The sequence below is a fragment of the Sus scrofa genome, chromosome 7, assembly GCF_000003025.6.
Source record: "Sus scrofa isolate TJ Tabasco breed Duroc chromosome 7, Sscrofa11.1, whole genome shotgun sequence".
Lineage (NCBI taxonomy): Eukaryota > Metazoa > Chordata > Mammalia > Artiodactyla > Suidae > Sus > Sus scrofa.
The window spans coordinates 49,539,633-49,560,409 of record NC_010449.5 but is presented as its reverse complement, the minus strand read 5'-3'; the positions used below and the strand labels follow the sequence as shown (position 1 = coordinate 49,560,409).

The 20,777-nt window shown below is 48.6% G+C and overlaps 1 protein-coding gene across 1 annotated transcript in view; it reads right to left on the bottom strand.

Moving 5' to 3' along the window:
• ABHD17C (abhydrolase domain containing 17C) overlaps positions 1-19,712 on the bottom strand; it is a 58,626-nt gene extending 38,914 nt beyond the window's left edge. The window contains exon 1 of the mRNA XM_003128448.4: positions 18,939-19,712. Coding sequence (XP_003128496.1) covers positions 18,939-19,531 — 593 coding nt within the window. The 5' untranslated portion in view covers positions 19,532-19,712. The remainder of the gene's footprint in view (positions 1-18,938) is intronic.

Here is a 20,777-nt window from a genome sequence, read left to right as displayed (position 1 = left end):
GTTCCCTCTTTCTTTTCAGCTTTTCAAAAATCCACTTTATCAAGTCCAAACCACTGCCCCAGGGGAGACAAGCTCTCCTGCCCACTGCTCCCCTTATAGCAGTGTATTCAATAAATCTCTTCTAACCTACTAAAAAATAATAATAAAATAACAAAAAATCCACTTTCTCAAACTTACATATAAGCACTTCACAATTTATTCATTTATTAGGCATAACAAACACTACAGAGCATCCCCCTGTCTGACAGAAGAGGAAAACTGAGTCACAGAGGAAGCAGCACAGGCAGGATTCGAACCTCGACAGTCAGGCTGTGCTGTCCTTGCGCTGCACCATGCCACTCACCTAAAGTTATGAAGGTTCGAACCACTATGAGGTACCACCTTACACCAGCCAGAATGGCCATCATCAAAAAATCTACAAACAATAAGCGCTGGAGAGGGTGTAGAGAAAAGGAACCTTATGACACTGTTGGTGGGAATGTAAACTGGTGCAACTACTGTGGCAAACAGCATGGAGATTCCTCAGAAAATTAAAGAGAACTACCATTTGATCCAGCAATCCCATTCCTAGGCATCTATCCAGAGAAAGCCATGACTCGAAAAGACAGGTGTATGCCAATGTTCACTGCAGCACTCTATGCAATAGTCAAGACATGGAAAGAACCTAAATGTCCATCGACAGAGGAGTGGATCAAGAAGAGGTGGTACATATACACAATGGAATATGACTCAGCCATGAAAAGGAATGAAATACCAGCATTTTTAGCAACATGGATGAACCTAGAAATCATCATGCTAAGTGAAATCAATCAGACAATGAGACACCAACATCAAATGCTATCACTTTTTAAAAAAATTTTTTTTTTGTCTTTTTGCCATTTCTTGGGCCGCTCCTGAGGCATATGGAGATTCCCAGGCTAGGGGTCTAATCGGAGCCATAGCCACCGGCCTATGCCACAGCCACAGCAACACAGGATCCGAGCAGCATCTGTGGCCTACACCACAGCTCACGGCAACGCTGGATCGTTAACCCACTGAGCAAGGGCAGGGCTCAAACCCGCAACCTCATGGTTCCTAGTCGGATTCGTTGACCACTATGCTACGACGGGAACTCCAAATGTTATCACTTACATGTGGAATCTAAAAAAAGGAAACAATTCCAAAAAAACAAAACAAAAAAAAAAAAAAAAAAAAAAGGAGTTCCCGTTGTGGCCCAGCGGTTAATGAATCTGACTAGGAACCATGAGGTTGTGGGTTCGGTCCCTGCCCTTGCTCAGTGGGTTAATGATCCGGCGTTGCAGTGAGCTGCGGTGTAGGTTGCAGATGCGGCTCAGATCCCGAGTTGCTGTAGCTCTGGCATAGGCCGGTGGCTATAGCTCTGATTCGACCCCTAGCCTGGGAACCTCCATATGCTGCAGGAGCGGCCCAAGAAATAGCAAAAAGACAAAAAATAAATAAATAAATAAAATAAAATAAAATAAAAAATAAAAAAATTTGGTTGTAATGATTGCTGTACACCTATAAATGTAATAAAGTTCACTGAGTAATAAAAAAAAAAGAATTATGAAGGTTCTGTGAACTAATCCTCAGCCACCTCCATCTTTTCAGGATCCATAAGACAACAGGCAAAGCAGTGAGAGCCATCCACCCAAGTAATGAAGGAATCAAAGAATCATTTCTAGTCTCCCTTTCATTTGATTCCCACATGTTCGGGAGACAATTTTTTTGTCTTCAGAAAACCATCAAGACAAAAGTACAGAATTCCATACGGGCTGGGGGTGGGGGTCACCTCCCCAAGGGTATTCAGAGTCATACTTTTTTTTTTTTCTTTTTTCTTTTTAGGGCTGCAGTTGCAGCATATGGAAGTTCCCAGGCTAGGGGTCAAATTGCAACTGTAGCCACCGGCCTACACCACAGCCACAGCCACGCCAGATCCGAGCCGCATCTGCGACCCACACCACAGCTCACAGCAACACCAGATCCTTAACCCACTGAGTGAGGCCAGAGATCGCAACCTCATGGTTCCTAATCGGATTCGTTTCTGCTGCGCTAGCTATGACGGGAAGCCCAGAGTCATCTTTTAAACACAAACTGCAGATTCTTTTGGCACAGTAGATCTGGTAACAATGAAAGATGATATGAAGCATCTAGCCTAGTACCTGACACACGTCAGGCATTCAGTTGGTTGAAGGACTAATTTCTAAAAATTTTCATTTTTCATCACGCTCAGATCCTATAATTCTGAGAAAAGAAATCTTAAGAAATATTTTTTTTTTTTTTTTGTCTTTTTGCCTTTTCTAGGGCAGCTCCTGCGGCATATGGAGGTTCCCAGGCTAGGGGTCGAATCGGAGCTGTAGCCACCGGCCTAAGCCAGAGCCACAGCAATTCGGGATCCGAGCCGCATCTGCAACCTACACCACAGATCACGGCAACGCTGGATCCTTGACTCACTGAGCAAGGCCAGGGATTGAACCCGCAACCTCATGGTTCCTAGTCGGGTTCGTTGACCACTGCGCCACGATGGGAACTCCTTAAGAAATATTAACTATCAATTCAGAGCACTGGTGTCTAACTTTTTATTTTGCATCCGTTTTCATACAAACAAGAGCGTGTACTCCTGTGTGCATAAATATATATTTGTATATACATACAAATATTAGTTTTAAAACACTATTTACAATCTTATGACCATTTAAAACAAAAAATTCACTGAAAAAATAATAAATAACGAGCAGAAATATAAGTTCTGATGTTCTGGAGTTCCTGTCATGGCTCAGCGGTTAACAAATCTGACTAGCACCCAGGATGACGCAGGTTCGATCCCTGGCCTCGTTCAGTGGGTAAAGGATCCAGTCCTGCTGTGAGCTGTGGTGTAGACTGCAGATATAGCTCGGATCCTGTGTTGGTGTGGCTGTGGTGCAGGCCTGCAGCAACAGCTCTGATTCGACCCCTCGCCTGGGAACCCCCATATGCTGTGGGTTCGGCCCTAAAAAGAAAAAAACAAAACAAAACACTGATATTCTCTTTCCACACCCCAATGTACAGCCCACACCCTGTCACCTTGGGAGACTACTGATGTGGGGAATATCATCCAATTCAAAGCAGCAGCTCCAGGGTCACGATGTCTGGGTCCAAATCCTGGCTCACCTTTTAACTCTGTGTGACCCTGGAGAAGCCATTCGTCTCTCCTGCTCCTTAGTTTTCAAATCTCAAAAATGGAGATAACAACAGTCCCCACATCACAGATACCATTGATGATTAAAACATCCATGAATGTGCTTAGCACAAAACAACCCGTGAGTGTTGGCTAAACCAGAACTGACATTTAATCCAAATCTCCCTTTGATAAATGGAGAAAATGAGGCCCAAAGACATTACCTGACGATTCAGGCCACACAACGATCTATCTCAATGGTTGACTAGAAGCCACCATGTCTCCTAGCCCCGCAGGAGTGATCTTTGTACGGTACCCCAACTAATTCTAGGTAAATGGGACACAGCACTGAGGTTCCCAACTTATCCATCTTTATACCACTGAAGTTGAAAAAAAGGGCCAAGGCTCCCTCCAGTGCCTCCTTTGTCTTAAATCTATTTAATATCTCCCTTAAATCTATTCTCACATTGCAATCCATACTTTAATGATGGTATGACACTTAGCACAGAACACCAAGAAAAGCTTGTGTCTGCAACTAGCTCATCACATGCCGGAGTGCTGATACAGACAGCAAGAATATATTGCTGGGGAAGTAGACAGCTAAGATTTGTGCATTTCAATAGTGGAAATTTTTCCTTAAAAAAAAGAAAAAAAAGCTATACAAAAGTAATAATAAAAGAGTAAAAATGGGGTGTGGGTTGAAGTGAAGATGCTACAGGAATGGCAGAATATTGATAGCTATTGAAGGTGGGTGATAAGGACAGGGGGTTTAATATTTTATTTGCCTCATATATAATAATAACGTTTTTCTAAAAAACTAAAATGGCAAAGGAACAAAACGTAGCTAGTATAAAGGTCTCCAGGACCTAAGGAAATGAAAGCGAGAAATAGGCAGTCAGTGGAATTCAAGAGACTTTTTTTTTTCCAATTCTGCATTCTCTTAACTGTGAACGTAGATGAAATATACAAATATTCTTCAATATTCCACAGCCACCTTTTGCAAGTCTCATAAAAACATATTTGAATGAGATGGCCGTCAATAATGGAAGGCTGTGGGTATTAATATTGATAGCAGATGAAGTTCCCATCATGGCTCAGTGGAAATGAATCTGACTAGTATCCATGAGGACACAGGTTCAATCCCTGGCCTTGCTCAGTGGGTTAAGGATCTGGCGTTGCTATGGCTGTGGTGTAGGCCTGCAGCTACAGCTCCAATTCGACTCCTAGCCTGGGAACCTCCATATGCCACAGGGGCGGCCCTAAAAAGAGCAAAAAAAGATAGATAGATAGATAGATAGATAGCAGATGTACTTGCATCCACTCCTGGTCCATAAACCACAAGAACAAGGAAGGTCCTGCATCTTTTGTTACCCTTCCTAGAATGGTCCCACAGGCAGGTGTCTCTGTCTTCCAGAAGGGGGGCCAGGCACGTGGAAGATGGGGTGGCGGGCTGTGGGGAAGATCTCAGTCCCCGGGGTCTTCTTTAACCCTCCCTCCCCCAGCCAGGGTACACATCCACACTCCAGCCCGAGAGACCTCAGCAGGAAGCTCAGGTGGCCAGAGATACCTGAGGCCCAGTCAAAGGAGATTAAGACCTTGAACTCTGAACCTGGAAGGAAAGAGCCCTCGGTACAAACATCACCCCTCCCCTCAATGGTTCTTCCCATTCCTTTGGCTGACACTTGAGAGGACACAGGGTGCGCTGTTCTGGGGTCTTGGTGACATCACATTGCTGCAAAGGAGCAGGACAGTCGGGACAAACCCAGAGATCAGGCAACAAGAGCTACAACAGAGGTATAAGCAGAGCTCCGGGAGGAAGGGAGGCGGCTTTCTTGGCAAGGCTTTGCAGGGGAGACCTGTCAGTGGAGCTGGGGGTAGACTCTGAGCAGCCCCTTTTGGCTGGAGGAGAGGGCTTTCCAGGTAAAGACACCGAAAAGCCAAGGCTTATTTTTCTTATTTTTTTTTTAGGTCCACACCTGAGGCATATGGAAGTTCCCAGGTTAGGGGTCGATTCGGAGCTACAGCTGCCCACCTACACCACAGCCACAGCAACATCAGATCCAGGCCGTGATTGCAACCTACACCACAGTTCACGGCAACGCCAGATCCTTAACCCACTGAGAGAGACCAGGGATCAAACCCGCAACCTCATGGTTCCTAGTCGGATTTGTTTCCACTGTGCCACGACAGGAACTCCTATTTTTCTTTCATAAACATACAGGTGGCAGTCTTTTATTCCAAGGAGCACCCTTCTGAAAAGAGGTCCTGGCAGAGGAGACAGCTCCTTAAGAGATTTAGATTCCAAGGGTCTGGGGTGTTAATTAATTACCTTTGCAATCCTTCAGTAAATGTGAAGATGGGAAGATAACTCGAAGGTAGTAAGAGAATGGGTTTTAGAAGATACAGAAGCCTACAAATGTTAAGTCCCCAAGAAACCCATGTCCCATTTTCAGTGCAGAGAGAAAATAGATGAGGACAGACAGGCAGGAGGAATTGCGCAAATTAAAACTAACCGTCACCACACTTAATCCTGCAAAAGTAACCATGGTGCCCTCACCTTTTACACATCTGGGAAAGCCGGTTCATACAGAGTTAGTATCAGGATTTTTCAGAAGATGGTCCAGCAGAAGCCAGGAAGCAGGCAGAGGCTTTTGCAGGCTGCCTGGGGTGCTCCGCCAGGCAGGCAGCTTTCCTGCTGCTCTCCTGGTGCCTCAGGAGGGATCACAGGGAAACGAGGAGATCCCTCTCCAGGGACAGAAAGGAACCAAAGAGCCACAGCTCAAGCAAGCAGAGCATGTACGACCTGTAGTCAGGGTGCGCCCTCCCAGGGAGATGAAGCCTCTGGAACCTCCGACACCCCTCATCCTGGGTTCTTTCAGGGGCCTGATGAAACCAGATCTTACAGGGTGACTTTGGTAAGGATGTGGGCAGAGGGCTCTCCCAGTTAAAATGCCAGTTCTCCTGAGTTTGCTTTTGGTTTAATTGCTTTCTTCTTCTTCTTCTTTTTTTTTTTTTTTTTTTTTTTGGTCTTCTCAGGGCTGCATCCCTGGCACATGGAGGTTCCCAGGCTAGGGGTTGAATTGGAGCGACAGCTGCCGGCCTACACCACAGCCACAACAACACAGGATCCGAGCCACATCTGCAACCTATACCATAGCTCATGGCAAGGCCAGATCCTTAAGCCACTGAGTGAGGCCAGGGATTGAACCTGCATCCTTACATTTATAAAATATTTATAATAAATATTTATAAAGCTATATTTTATATTTATGTCTACTTCAAAATAAAATTTGAAAACTCCTAATGTAACATTAACAGAATTTAAATGGATGGAAGAACTGCAAGTTGTACCATGAACAGTCACTGCTCCAGGCAAAAAAAGAGGAAGCACAGCAAAGTCTAAGGAGGAAGCGATGATGAGCCGACCATGAGCCACTCGGGGGTCCTCAAGCACCGTACATGGCTCAGGACTGACTCCTCAAACACAGACCGCTCACCCTCTGCACCAGGCTTGCTGGTGTGAAATGCTTTCCTCCAGATCTACTGTATCAAAATCTCCGAGGATGGGGTCCCGAGAAGGCCTCCCAGGTGATTCTTACATTAAAATCTGTAAACCGATTATCACCAGCTCATTCATTTATCTACTCCACACATATTCAATGAGTGCCCATTCTAGGGCAGAAAGGGCTGCCCCAGGAGGGCACAGATGTCAGCCAGTTCTGGGCAGTGGATGACGCATCCAGAGAAGGATGGGAGGCAGGGAGATTGGGCAATCAGGGTAATTCAGGAGCCAAGTTATCAAAAGGAAAAACAACAGAGGAGTTCAGTGGTAACAAATCCGTCCAGTACCTATGAGGACTTGGGTTCGATCCCTGGCCTCACTCAGTGGGTTAAGGATCCGGTGTAGCTGTGAGCTGTGGATTAGGTCACAGATGTGGCTTGGATCCCGCGTTGCTGTGGCTGTGGTGTAGGCTGGCAGCGGCGGCTCCGATTCGACCCCTAAGCTGGGAACTTCCATATGCCTTGGGTAAGGTCCTAAAAAGCCAAAAGAAAAAAAAAAGAAAGAAAAAACAATAGAAACTTCTGGCTAAGCAGATATACGGGTGGAGGGGAAGGCATCAAGGCACCAAGGGAGACTTGCAGTCTTGCAGTTTGGAGCCGGGTAAATGAAAGGTGTGGTGAGGTCAGAGGGATGAAGACCTGTGTTTATAATCGGCTGAGTCTGGCGGCAGAACCACCCAGTGGGTGCAGTCCTGAAGCAGCCAGAACCCCAGGGCGATAAGCTCCCACAAAGCACACGTGAAGGAAACAGAGACTGGGGAACCCTGTGCAATGAATGGACAGCTCAAACCACCTTAATCTCTCTTCTGCAATTATATTTTAGCTTCGTATGTTCTTTTTTTTTTTTTAGCTTCGTATGTTCTTAAATCTATCTTGCTAGGGTTTTCCTGAAGTTTTTAGTAGGAAAAACTAGTGTATTCCAGTTAAATATATGACTCTGGTTTCATTTAAAAATTATTTTATGCAGCCTAGTTATAGCAATTGTTTAGAAATGATTAACATGAGAATGGTTTTATATATATGTAAACTAAGAGGCATAAATGTTACAAGTTATAAGGACAATGGTATTCATTAAACAACACAGCCACCGAAAATGGAGATTCTGAAATATCCTTGCATTATTTATGTCAATAGGGAGAAATCAAATTATTTGAGCTAAACCAGCATAAAAGAATCTTGTCCTGGTATCACAGATTTGTGCAGTCAAGGTCATTATCACTGCACATGGTTTGGTCCATGACAATCACTAAGAACAGTTTTGGGTAAGCTGGAATTCTCATTTGATTACCAACCATAATAACAGAGGTGTTAGCTACCAGAGTTATAATTACCATCTGGAAACTCACTGTTTGTGGCTATATCATGAACACAGGCTTGCTTTAAGTCGTTCCTCACCCCCCCCCACCCCCGCCACCCCCAACAAAACTGCTCAGATTTCATTTTAACCTTTTAAAAATGTAAACTGAAAGGACAAACTAAGCACCAGCATTGAAGGTTCAGGTACTCCTTTTTCATTTGAAAATTTAAGCAGTGCAGGGCGAATAACCTCGTAAGACTCTTGCCAGTAACTCTGCAAGTAAATGATAGGCAATACTTAATTATCAGGCTAAGCATTAAAGGTGAAGGACCTAGACTTCCTGGAAACAGAGGTTTCCAGTTTCACCGCGGTGCCATACGGTCCTTTAAGGCTCTGAAGTCAATCAATATTGTGGAAGTTATCAATGAGCTCCATTTCACAGCGCCTTGAACACTCAACAGGACTTGGAGGGACAAGGCATCGTGGGAGCATTCATATTTTAAGAGGAAATGTGTGCTCAGGTCCCACAGCCAACTTTAGGAAACAACTATCTATTGAAGGTCACCCCATTAGGAAAGAGCAACCGGAACGTCTTCAGGGGTGGAGAGGGAGGGTGTTTTGTCTCCCCAGGGTCGTCCCCAGCTCCAGGCCAGAGTTACGCCTCTGGTTCCGCCCCGAACACGTGCTCAGCTCCGGGAGAGCTAAACCTGGAAACAGCACTGCGGGGGCAAAGGAGGAAGGGTTTGCAGAGAAACTGCGAGGTGTTGGATTACAGGGAAGGTTTCCTCTCCTTTTAAGACCTCCTCTGGGGATATAAACACCTTGGTGGATGAAGTGCTATCTGGTTTAAAATGCTAATGTACATACCACTCCCCAAAGCCTAGACGGGATACACAGAGCTCTCAAAGCTGGAGGAACACATTCAAGGAGCCGCTCCCCCCCTGGGCTGCAAATAAAGCGAAACCTCTTTACAGTTCCTCTGTGGCCACATCCACCAGGCTGGCCTGCCCTGGGTATTATTTACATCCGTGGAGAGTGGGGAAGGAAGCAATTTAACACCCTCTGATCTAAGCATGATGTGAGCATTCGGTTATTTCAGCTCTAATAATTTGACTAGTAATCCTAGGCCACAGTAACATCCCACTCGTGCTCTGACTGTGAAGTGGTGATTGTTGTGGTTTTTATTATTGTTAATATTATTAATACTACCAAGTGGGGGAGAAGTTGTCCTTTCTTCCTTTCTAGGTCCTTTGACCAGTCTAATAATTAAACATAAGACTGATGAACAGAGTTCCCGTCGTAGCACAGCGGAAACGAATCCAACTAGGAACCATGAAGTTGCAGGTTCGATCCCTGGCCTTGCTCAGTGGGTTAAGCATCTGGCGTTGCCATGAGCTGTGGTGTAGGTCACAGACTCGGCTCTATTCTGGCATTGCTGTGGCTGTGGCATGGGCTGGCGGCTACAGCTCTGATTAGACCCCTAGCCTTAGAACCTCCATATGCTGAGGGTGTGGCCTTAAAAAGACCAAAAAAAAAAAAAAAAAAAAAAGACTGATGAACAGGAGAAAAGCTAACAAATATTTAACAACATGCACACATGGGAAAGACCCAGGAAAACCCAGTAACTCTCTGAAGTGTCAGAGGCCCTCACCTCTGAAACCATTTTCAGCTCAAGCAAAGGAAGACTGAGCTGGGGGATTAGCCCTGGGAGGTCACCAGGAAAAGCCAAGTAAACAAAGGTGAGGTTGTGATGCAAATTTAAGTCATCGGCGCCTAGATTAGAGCTTCTCAGGATCAGGTCACAGCCCCTCCCTCTTTCTGGAGCCTCTGGGAGACACCTTTACAAATGGAGATTTCCCTGAGAACAAGTAAAGGTCTCTTACAAAAGGGTAACTTCTACTTTAAAGGGTTTTTAAAGCTTCCATGTCCGCAGCTTGGTCTCAAAATCTTCAGCCTCAAATAATCCTTATGCCAAAGAGCCATATTTTCGGGTGACCAACTGTGCACCCCTACAATCCCCACCATTATTACTTTAACTGAGGTTCCAAAAGGTTAGGAAAATTGCCTGAGGTCAATCAATTAGTAAGCGGCCCAGGTAGGATCTAAACTCAGGTCCTTTGACTCCACCATCCACAACCATAAAAAAATGCCAGAGAAGGAAGGAGTTCCCATCGTGGCTCAGCGGAAACAAATCTGGTTCGTATCCATGAGGACCCAGGTTCGATCCTGGCCTTGCTCAGTGGACTAAGGTGCAGGTCGCAGATGCAGGCTGGCGGCTATAGCTCCGATTTGATCCCTAGCCTGGGAACTTCCATATGCTGCAGATGCAGCCCTAAAAAAAAAGACAACAACAAAAAATTGCCAGAGAATGCAAAGGCTTACAGCCACATGCCTCTCCAGGTCACCCTTGAGACAACCTTGCCTGCGCGACTCTGACACAAGAGTCAGAAATCAGGCCTGGCTGTAAATTATCTAAATGAAGGACTAAATCATTTAATCACATCGAGCTGGGCATCTCTCCTGATATGGTGACACAGGAGTCCTGCCCCTCTTCTCTCCTCTCCCTCCTCCTGGTCTCCCTTGCCCCACGGGCGGCTGCAGAATTCTCTGCACAGCAGCCCTGTCGCAGGGCAGATGGCAGAGCCGCTGGAGGGCAGAGAGGGGGGAGGCAACTAGAGAGGAGAGCCCTATTTTTCCATAGCCTTTCATCGCCAGGCTCACAAAGGGAGCCACATACTGGTCACGAGGCCACCACGTCACTGCTCTACTGACCCGGTTTCAGGTCTATTAATTATGGTCCATTCTTCCAGGCACAGAGGGGCTGAGTGGAGAGTGGAGATGGCCCCACCCCCTACACCTGGAAGAGGAAGGAGCAGGACTGGCCGCCACCCAGAAGTGCTCGACCATGGACGTGCGGGGTCCTGTTCATCCTGGCCCAGGCCCCTCCTCTCAAGGCTGCATGGGACTGGTCCCTAAAGAGAGCATTCTGTTCACTTTACCTGCTCTCAGCCCCAGCCATCGCGATCCCGGGGCACGACTGGGAGAGTCAAGAGTGGGGGACAGGAATCCAGGAGCCAGAGGGAAGCCAGTTCCCGGGCAGCTGAGTCAGGGGTGAGCACAGCTGGGTTGGGGGTGAGCTGATGCGCAGAGACCAGGAATAGGGAAGAGGCTTGTTGTAAAAAGGGCAAGAGGCCAGGCACACAGAGAGAAGGAGCCCGGAGACACCAGCCCACACAGAGGCAGCTGAGGGGGTGAGCTTCAGGGGTCGAGATGGCTTCCCAGTTCCCAAGCTTCAGTCCCTGTGAGACTTGGGAATCTGGCAAGTATGAATGTAGCTGGGTCTTTTCAACAACTGCCCCTCATGTGGTCCACACTGCTGGGTTCCTGGTCACCGAAAGCCTTGGACTAAAATCATCTATGTAAGCGAGTAAGAAATATCCCCTAGCATTCTCTTTTCTTCAACTCTTAACCAATTGTAATTTTGCAGCCAATCTTTTTTTTTTTTTTTTATGGTCGCACTCACGACAAGTGGAAGTTCCCAGGCTAGGGGCTGAATTGGAGCAGCAGCTGCTGACCTACACAGCAGCCACAGCAACACGGGATCCAAGCCACATATGTAACCTACTCTGCAACTTGTGGCAACTCAGGATCCTTCCTTAACCCTCTGAGTGAGGCAGGGATTGAACCCACATCCTCATGGATACTAGTTGGGTTCGTAACCCACGGAGCCACAATAGGAACTCCCTCATGGTCAATCTTTAATTGTAGTTTCTGGGCAAATGCATCTCCACCCTGGCTGCATGTGTGCACACACGTGTGAATACATGTTCACTGATTCACAGGTACACACACATATATAAAGACACACATGCACACATATAAGCAAGCATATGTCTACACACTTATACATACAAAGATAAAAATCGACCTAGGACTGCTGAAGTGGAGCCAGGGTTGAGATCCACCATAGAGACTGAATCTAGAAAGTTTCCCAGTGTAGTCAAGAAAGCAAATTCAAAAACATCAGGGACTTGCCCCAAATATCAAGAAACACAGCCTTACTTAAAGAAGGCACTTCAGGAGTTCCTGCTGTGGCACAGCAGAAACGAATCTGCCTAGTATCCACAAGGACGCAGGTTTGATCCCTGGTCTCACTCAGTGGGTTGAGGATCCGGCGTTGCTGTGAGCTGTGGTGTAGGTCACAGACCCTGCTCAGATCTGGTGTTGCTGTGGCTGTAGTGTAGGTTGGCGGCTACAGCTCCAATTCGACCCCTAGCCTGGGAACCTCCATATGCCACGGGTGCAGCCCTAAAAAGAAAAAAAAAAAAAAAAGAAGGCACCTCAGAAGTCAAGAGTTGAGTCCCTGGCTTTTAAAACAGTGGAATGTAAAACCGGGACCTGTGGGGTACCTCCTTGTCCAGGTGACATCATGGATGAGAGGGACTGCTGGAATTCGAACTGATTACCCTAGTTCAAAATGTTTTCTGTTCATCTGAACTTTTGCAAATTGAAGCTTTTGGACAAATCAGCAAGCCTATTATTTAAAGCAATCCTGAAAAAAAAAATCACTCTGATACTCAAATAATGATCTAAGTGTGTCTGTGAGACGGGATTCTGGTACCCAAGGCTTCTTAAAGTGGAACAGATTTATGCCCTCAGGGGTAGCTTAAGCAAAAGCTAATAGAGAAGGTAAATCTGCTATCACAATGAAGAGTAAAACTCCTCAAACCAGATCCTAGAGTCTTTTTTTTTTTTTTTTTTTTTTGCTTTTTAGGGCCACACCCGGGGCACCTGGAGCTTCCAAGGCTAGGGGTCCAATCGGAGCTATAGCCGCCAGCCTATGCCACAGCCACAGTGATGCCAGATCTCAGATCTGAGTCTCGTCTGCAATCTACACCACAGCCCATGGCAACACCAGATCCTTAACCCACTGAGCGAGGCCAGGGATTGAACGTGCATCCTCGTGGATACTAGTCAGTTTCGCTTCCATTGTGCCACAACAGGAACTCCCGATGCTAGAGTCTTATGTGGGGTTATCATAAGTTATTAGATTTGGGGAGAGAGAGAGAGAGTACCAATGGTAGCAGAAGGTCGGGACTGACCTCAAAGATTTGCTTTAAGTGACCTCAGGAGAGTATCATTCAAACGACTTCCTTAGGGGAGGAGGGCGTCTTCTACTAAAACACCATCGCACCTAAAGAAGCACAAGTATGCTCCGCTGAGGGAAGCCAGGAGGGGTCATAGCCCAGTAGCACAGAACCCTGAATAAGCTTGTTAGATTCTTGGCACCTGGGTTACCAGAGGACAGTAAGGCCCCTCAACATAGAATCAAGGGTCAGGAAGCTCTGATGGGGGTGCGGTGACAGCTCAGAATCTGGTTTTGCTAGAGAAACCCTGCATGAGGGCAGGCAAGGGCAGCCTGGACCAGAGCACTGGGGGTGGGGGAAGGGCACATAAAGAAAAGGCTCTGAACGAACCCCCACCTCACAGCAGTGACGCGAGCCACAGCAGTGACAACCCCAGATCCTTAAACCACAGCACCACACGGGAACTCCTCAACAGGTCTGTTCTTCCTAAAGCGCTATGTTCATGTTGTTGACGGCCCTGAATTGCAAGCTGAGAGTCTATTTCCATTTTAGAAATATCACTGTGTGCTTGACACATGATGCATAACACATTCTGTCTTCTGTGTCCCTCATCAGTCAAACTCAGGTAGAAATCCTGAGCATTCTTCCCTTAATGGCACTGTGGAATTCCCTCCAAGGAAACCCAGAGAACAATGAGGTTAGCTCATTAACTTCAACATGCCCAGAAAAGTCGTAACTGTTCTGCAACTCCCAGGGGAAATTCACCCTGAGCCATAACTGTAAACAACATTTACCACCATCAGAAGGTGCTTTTCAAGGATCCCACCACCTGAGGATACACAACAGCCTTCCCAGGACTGAGGGATTTTCCAGTTCTGAGTCCTGTGAACCAGAGATGCCGAAGTTATAAAAGAGCAACACATGGATACATACGCAAAATGCCCCTAAAACTCAGTGCCACCCTTTCACAACAAAAAAGAAACAGTTTGAGATGAACAATACTCAAGGGAACCCACCTTAATGTCTGATACAAGCAGACTATTGATACATGTGTGTTCAACGATTCATGGTTTATTGGTTGAAAGAACGAAAGAATGAATGAGAAGTGGAGTCCTTGGTAATTTGCCTTTTGCGCCTTTTGCACTGAGAGCTCGGATTTACCCTCCCCTCTCTGCATTTGCTTCCTCTGATTGGGTCAGTGTTTCTCTGCCCATGTTACCAAATGCCTCTCCTCCACCATCTTTGCATGAAACAAAGACTTCTGTGGATGGCAACGGCAAACACTAGTAACCTATGACCTCATGAATGCCTCCACTCTCCTGCTGCTCGAGATTAAAATGTTTCAACTAAAATTCTCCCTGCCTGATGTACACCCATGCTCTGGGTTACCTGCCTATTTGGGTTTATACCTTCAGATCAGCTTGATTCACTCTCTCTTGCATCACAGGTCCCACTTCTGTAGTCCTGTAGTCCTAACTGCACACATCCCGGAGGACCCCAGAAGGAGGCTCAACCTGCCTACACCCACCTTCACCAGCAGGTGGGCTTTTCTACACAGAGTAACCACACCCCCAGCTCAAATCACTGCACTCCCCTCCAGTAAGGCTACCCTGACCTTCACAGTGTCTTTCTGACAAATATTTCTAAGTGATTCCAATTCATTCCCTCAATTGCGTGGATTCACAGCCTGCTGATAAAAGTGTATTAAGTAACTCAAATGTCAAACCTGCCTAACCTTCAAGCTCTCCATGATGCTTAGATTCTCAGCTGGCTCTCTCACTGGTCCAATACCAAGTGCTGGTAGGCTGAAGTGTGTGTGTGTGTGGGGGGGGTAGGTGTGTGTGTTTCCCCAAATTCATACATTGAAACCTAACCCACAGGGTGATGTTATTAGGAGGTGGGCCTTTTGGACAGTGACTAGGTCATGAAAGTGGAGCCCATATGAATGGGATTAGCAACCTAGAAAAAAAACCCTGTCGGCCCTTCCACCACGTGAGGTTACAAGGAGAAGTCAGCAGACTACAGCCAGGAAGAGTGTTCTCATCGGGGCCAGACCATGCTGGCACCCTGATCTCAGACTTCCAGCCTCCAGAACTGAGAAAGTTTGTTGTTGTTCATAAGTCACCCACCCAGTCTGTAGCACTTTGCTACAGTCGCTTAAAACTATTTAGACACCAAACTTACTTCTTCCACGCCTCAGCCACTCTCCCTGGCTTTCAAATTCCTCTCTCTCTTCTCTACCTTTTCCAGTCCTTTTTCAAAAGCTTCAAATAATCATCTATAGGCCAAAGAGCAATGACCACCTTTCCTTCCTAAAGGCCACTCTGCTGCTGGGAAATACGGGTAATATTTGTGATTGAAGTCCTCCATCAAGGACTGGCCAGCTCAAGGGGGCGGGCACAGGAACTGGCACAGATAGGCAAGGAAGAAAGGATGGAGAGAAATACAAGAGGTTATTGTTACTCTTCTGTTCAATAGATACTTCCAGATTGCAAACATGGGCAAATAATAGATACAAAGTAGATCAGGCCGCAAGCCAATACATTGGAAACCTTTTCTTTGCCTATGATCATACCTGCAGATTTCAAACTCCAGAGGTAAAAGAGATGCAACTCTTTGCAAGAATCCAACTTAGGAAAACTTGAATCTATCTCTTTCATTGATGGGGCACCCAGAGGTGCAACCCATTGAACAAAGATTTAATGAGCGCCCATTCTTTTAAGACACGTTGCCAGTTCCTGGGAATACAGAAGACAGGGGGTCCTTGTCCTCAAGGACCTTTCTACTTAGTGGGATGCAGCTGCACAACAGGAGAGCAACAGCATGCTAAGTGCAGGTAAAGGGGCTGAGTACACAGGAACATCCAGGGTCTCAGAACCCAGTCAGGATCCAGCAAGATCAAGAGTTCCGGGCATAGGAAAAGGGCACATACACAAGGCCAGGTGTAAGCATGACGAGGGTGGGCAAGCATTGGGCTGGGTATTCCGGGGGATGCCCAGCACTGACACACACACCTTACTATCCTCTTGGAGGAATAACGTAAGTAAAGAGATAGGGACAATTTAGGACGGTGGGCTCTCCACTCAGTGTCCTGAGCAGTGTGGTTCATCAGGAGATTAGAAAAGAGGAAGAGCCTCAAGAAAGCTGGAGAGGCTGGAGGTGGGAAAGGGGATCTGAGCCAGCCACCACAGAAGAATCGGCACATGTGGTAGGGGGCATGGCTGCCCTGGCAATGATCTGAAGGGAGCTCTAAATGGGCAGAGAAGACGGCGTGTTGCAGGCAAGACTAGAGCAGAAAAACAGAGACCATGGAAGGCTGAAGGAAGGCGGTTATGGGACTGCCTAGCTTCAGAGATGAGTAACTCCTAAGCCATTAGAGTAACTAAGACACGGGTTAACGAATCCGACTAGGAACCATGAGGTTGCGGGTTCGATCCCTGCCCTTGCTCAGTGGGTTAACGATCTGGTGTTGCCGTGAGCTGTGGTGTAGGTTGTAGATGTGGCTCGGATCCTGCGTTGCTGTGGCTCTGGCGCTTAGGCCGGTGGCTATAGCTCCGATTTGACCCCTAGCCTGGGAACCTCCATAAGCCATGGGAGCGGCCCAAGAAATAGCAAAAAGACAAAAAAAAAAAAAAAAAAAAAAAAAGAATAACTGAGACACATAAATGCATTTCTAAAAAAGCTGATAAATGGGACCGCATGGTGTGGTAGAAAGAGTGCTAAACTCGCAGTCAAAAGACCTACTGCTCGTTTGCTAGGCTGCTCTTCCCCAGGCCTCTGTCAAATGAGGGGAGATGAGGACAGTGTCCAGAAATGAGCTGGGAAATAAACTGAATTGTTCATAACCAGCATGCTTTTTCTCTTTCCCTTTCTTCTTCTTCTTTAAAGATATTAAAAAAAACAGAGACTGCCATGTGTATTGCCCACGGTGTGTGGGGGGGGTGGATATTGTTTTGTGAGACATTTGCTTCATTTACATAGACACAGATGTGTATGCTTGATCAAGATCTAAAATATGTTTCTTATTGTGGGGTCACAGTCAAAAAAAGTTTGAAAAGCACAGGACAAGCCTTTAAGTTCTAATCTATTTTACAGGTGAGTAAATCAATCTAGGCAAGCGTCCTGGCCTAAACGTAGATAAATTCTGGGCAAAAATTAGGTGTACCATCACATAATTCAAAAGTAACCTTATCCAAAGCAACAGCCATAATTAAATTAAATATGAGAAAAGACTCCAGCCCACATCTGCTGTTACACAGACAAACCTGCATATTCGGGGCAAAGGGTTAGCCTGCCATCTGAAAGGCTTTCATTCTAATCCAGACACGCATGTATCAGAACAGTGTTCTACAGAAATTTTACCATAAAATCTACTCAAGGCAGGATTTTAACAATTTCACCTTAAAGAGATCTAATGCCAACCTTTATTTTTAATACGTTTACCAACAGCAAATTCTAGCAATCTATTGACTGTGTGTGACACACATACTTTTGAAACCCTTTACTGGAACACGTGGCTTTTAACTACTTGTAGATCGACTCAGTGTATCTGTGTAGGGTATATTTTCATCAGCCTAAATCACTTTTGAAAAGCTATCATCCAAATGAAGTCCTTCAGGACTTCAGAACATGAATAAGCAACGTACTAAATCCTGAGAACTTCCCTGTTGGACAAGCCATTTTCCCAGAAAGGCACAGGGGAATTTATGACCATATGAATGAACAGGAATCAAGACAAATCACTAATGCTGGCTGTCGGCATAAGCCAAGCAAACACATTTTAGATAGAGACTGGCAGTGTCAAGAGCCCTAACAGTGCCAGCTATACTTAACTCTAGGGAGCCTCTCATCTGAAGCAATCAGATGTCATTTCAGACATGATCTCAGGCTATCTTCCCCATCACTGCTATGAGGTATTGGGGCAAAGTCATAGATACCCAAACAGGAGCACAAACAGGTGAGTGACGCGCCCACTTACCAGACTTCAGTCTAACTTGAGACTAAAGCTCACGTTTTGCTTGCAGGTCTCTCTAGGTCTAGCTCTGAAACCACGCCCCCCAATTTGTGCCGTGCGCATAAAAGACGCTCCCGCAATACTTTTCCAGTCCTTCTGTGAATGCTAACTCAAGGTCAAGAGAGTCCCCAAACCCTATAACATAAATTTGAACTCACCCTGGGCTGTTACTGAGGCTCAATGGAAGATGTCAGGCCCACAGCCACCGGCTAACTTCCTGCCCACAGTACCAGGCTACTCAGCCCCCGACACCAACAGACCCTCCAGCTGCCACCACAGCTGCCCAGACACCGCCCCGCAGAGCACTGTACAGCCAGGACGTCTTTTGGAAGTCACCCTGTCTCGCCCCCTGATTTTACAAGGATCGAAACTCGGGTCTGGACCGTGCCTTGCCCAAGGTCACTTCAGCCCGAGGACCTCCAGCCTCCGGCTGCCAGCGCACGCAAACTAATCGCGAACCAAGTTGTTTCCGCCCGGTGCTTAAACAACCCCATGCTGCCACTAGCAGTGACCAGAACCACCAAAGACCCAGCTAGTGGGCTGGGGGCACTCAGGCATGCCAAAGCAGGCGAAATCCTGCGAATCTGGGCTTTCCAGGAACCAGAGGGTTGGCGGGATTTGGAGAGTGGGTGGGAGAAAGCCAGGGATGGAGAAGAAAAGAGAATCCACGGCGGCCAGGAGGGCTCTCTGCTCGCTCACAGCCCCGGAGGAGGGGCCCCTCTCCCTGCAGGCCACCGCAGAGGCGCCCACGGGACCCCCCCCCCCCGCCCCGAGTCCGCCTCCCCGCAGCGGCAGGCCAGGCCTGGCGACCCCCGCCGGGCCCACCTGGTGCGCAGCGCCTGCCACGCGGCGTCGATGTCGGCGTAGAGGTTCTTTTCGGAGGGCTTGCCCGAGCTGACGCCGTAGCCCGAGTAGTCGTAGGAGAAGATGTTGCAGTTGATGCGCGAGCCGAGGCCGATGTAGAAGCTGCACATCTGGCCCAGGTCCACCGCGTTGCCGTGCGAGAAGAGCAGCGTGTAGCGGCTGGAGGGCGCGCAGCGCACGAACATGCAGCCGAGCCGGTTGTCCCGGGCCGTGCGCGAGAAGAAGACCTCGACGGCGTCCAGCTCGCGCTGCGAGTACTGCCAGTCGGCGCGCTCGCTCAGGTGCAGGCTGCACGCGCCGGGCCCCGCGCCCGCGCCCTCCTCGGACTGCTGCGGCGCTGGCTGGGCCGCGGCGGTAGCGGCGGTGGCGGCGGCGGCCGGGGCCGGGGCAGACGCGCCGGGGCCCCGCTGCTCGGGCGCCAGCACCGTGTAGGTGGGCTCGGGCGGCAGGAAGGCCAGCTTGGCGGCGATGCGGCTCGGGCAGGGCGGGCAACAGAAGAGCCAGCACAGCTCGCCCAGCGAGAAGCCGTTCATCCTGGGGCCTGGCTCGGGCATCGGGGCGGCCTCGAGCCCGCCGCCGCCGGCCCGGCAGGCAGGCAGGTAGGCAGGCTGGCTGGCTCGGGAGCGAGGGCGGGCGGCGAGGAGCGGGCGAGCGAGCGCGAAGGGTGGCTGCAGCCCGCCCGCCCGGCGGCAGGAGGAGGGAGAGGGGGAGGGGAGGCGCAGGAGGGGGGAGGCGGGGCCGGCCCGGCGGGCGCGGCGCTTCGAGCCGGGGCGGGTCAGCGGCGGCCCCGCGGGCCGGGCGCGGCGCGGACGGCCCGGGCCCGCGCGCGGCACACAAAGCCGGCGGCGGCGGCGGCCATGCCGGTTCGAGCGCGCGGCCCCCCGCCCCCAGCTCCCGCACGCCCGCTGCCGCCGCCACTTCCGGGTTACAGCGCGCGGCGGCCCCACCGGGACGCGGCGCCCGGACGGGCTTCTGGGCGGGGCTCCCCGGACTCTGGGAGCGAGGGCGCGGGCACCTGCACTGGCCTGGGAAGCGCGTCCTCTCCTGGGACAGATAGAGGCCCCGAGCAGCGGGCTTAGGTGTCTGCTTGAGGGGCAGGTGGGCTGATCCCCGGACGGGGCCCTGGAGGGGGCACGGACACCTTCACCCCTCTGGGAAGCACGGCCTGGGATCCACAGGGGCCGGGAGGAGCGGGGTGCCCCAGCTTCGGCATGGGGGGCAGGAGGGCCGAACGCCAAAGGGGACCGTGTAATTGGCCCAGGTATTCTCCTGGATCGGACTTTGTCCCACTCTCCCCTCCCCACTGGGATTCCCTTCCCCAAATGCAAGTTTTTTCCTGCTTGGAGGTTCTTGGGAATCTATTGCAAAATGAACGAGTGGAAGAGAGTTGGTTCCTATGTTGTGAGCCACAGGAAGTCCTAAGTGGAAGAGAGTTGGAATGAACCTGAAATATCTGACCCTTTGAGCCCATGATGCTTTCTGAGCTGCCTCTTCCCAGAGTCTCAGGACCATAGGGGTCCTGGTGGTGTAGGGTGAAGCCCTTATAGGAGGCTGTTGCTGCATATACAGCCACGGCATTACTTTCCTAGGGCATGACTGGGCCTTTAGTAAATCCCTGTGTCTCTAAAAGTCACCTGTTATAACAGGGCCACACTGTATTTAGCAACATACCCTGCATTGCAGTTGTCATTTCTAGTCCCACGTGCAATAGACTTTCTCGTAGTAACTAAGTGTCCTTTAGAGTGCTGGTTTCTCTAGACTTGTTTCCAGTCCAAAATTTTTAATGGTCTTAATCAGGAA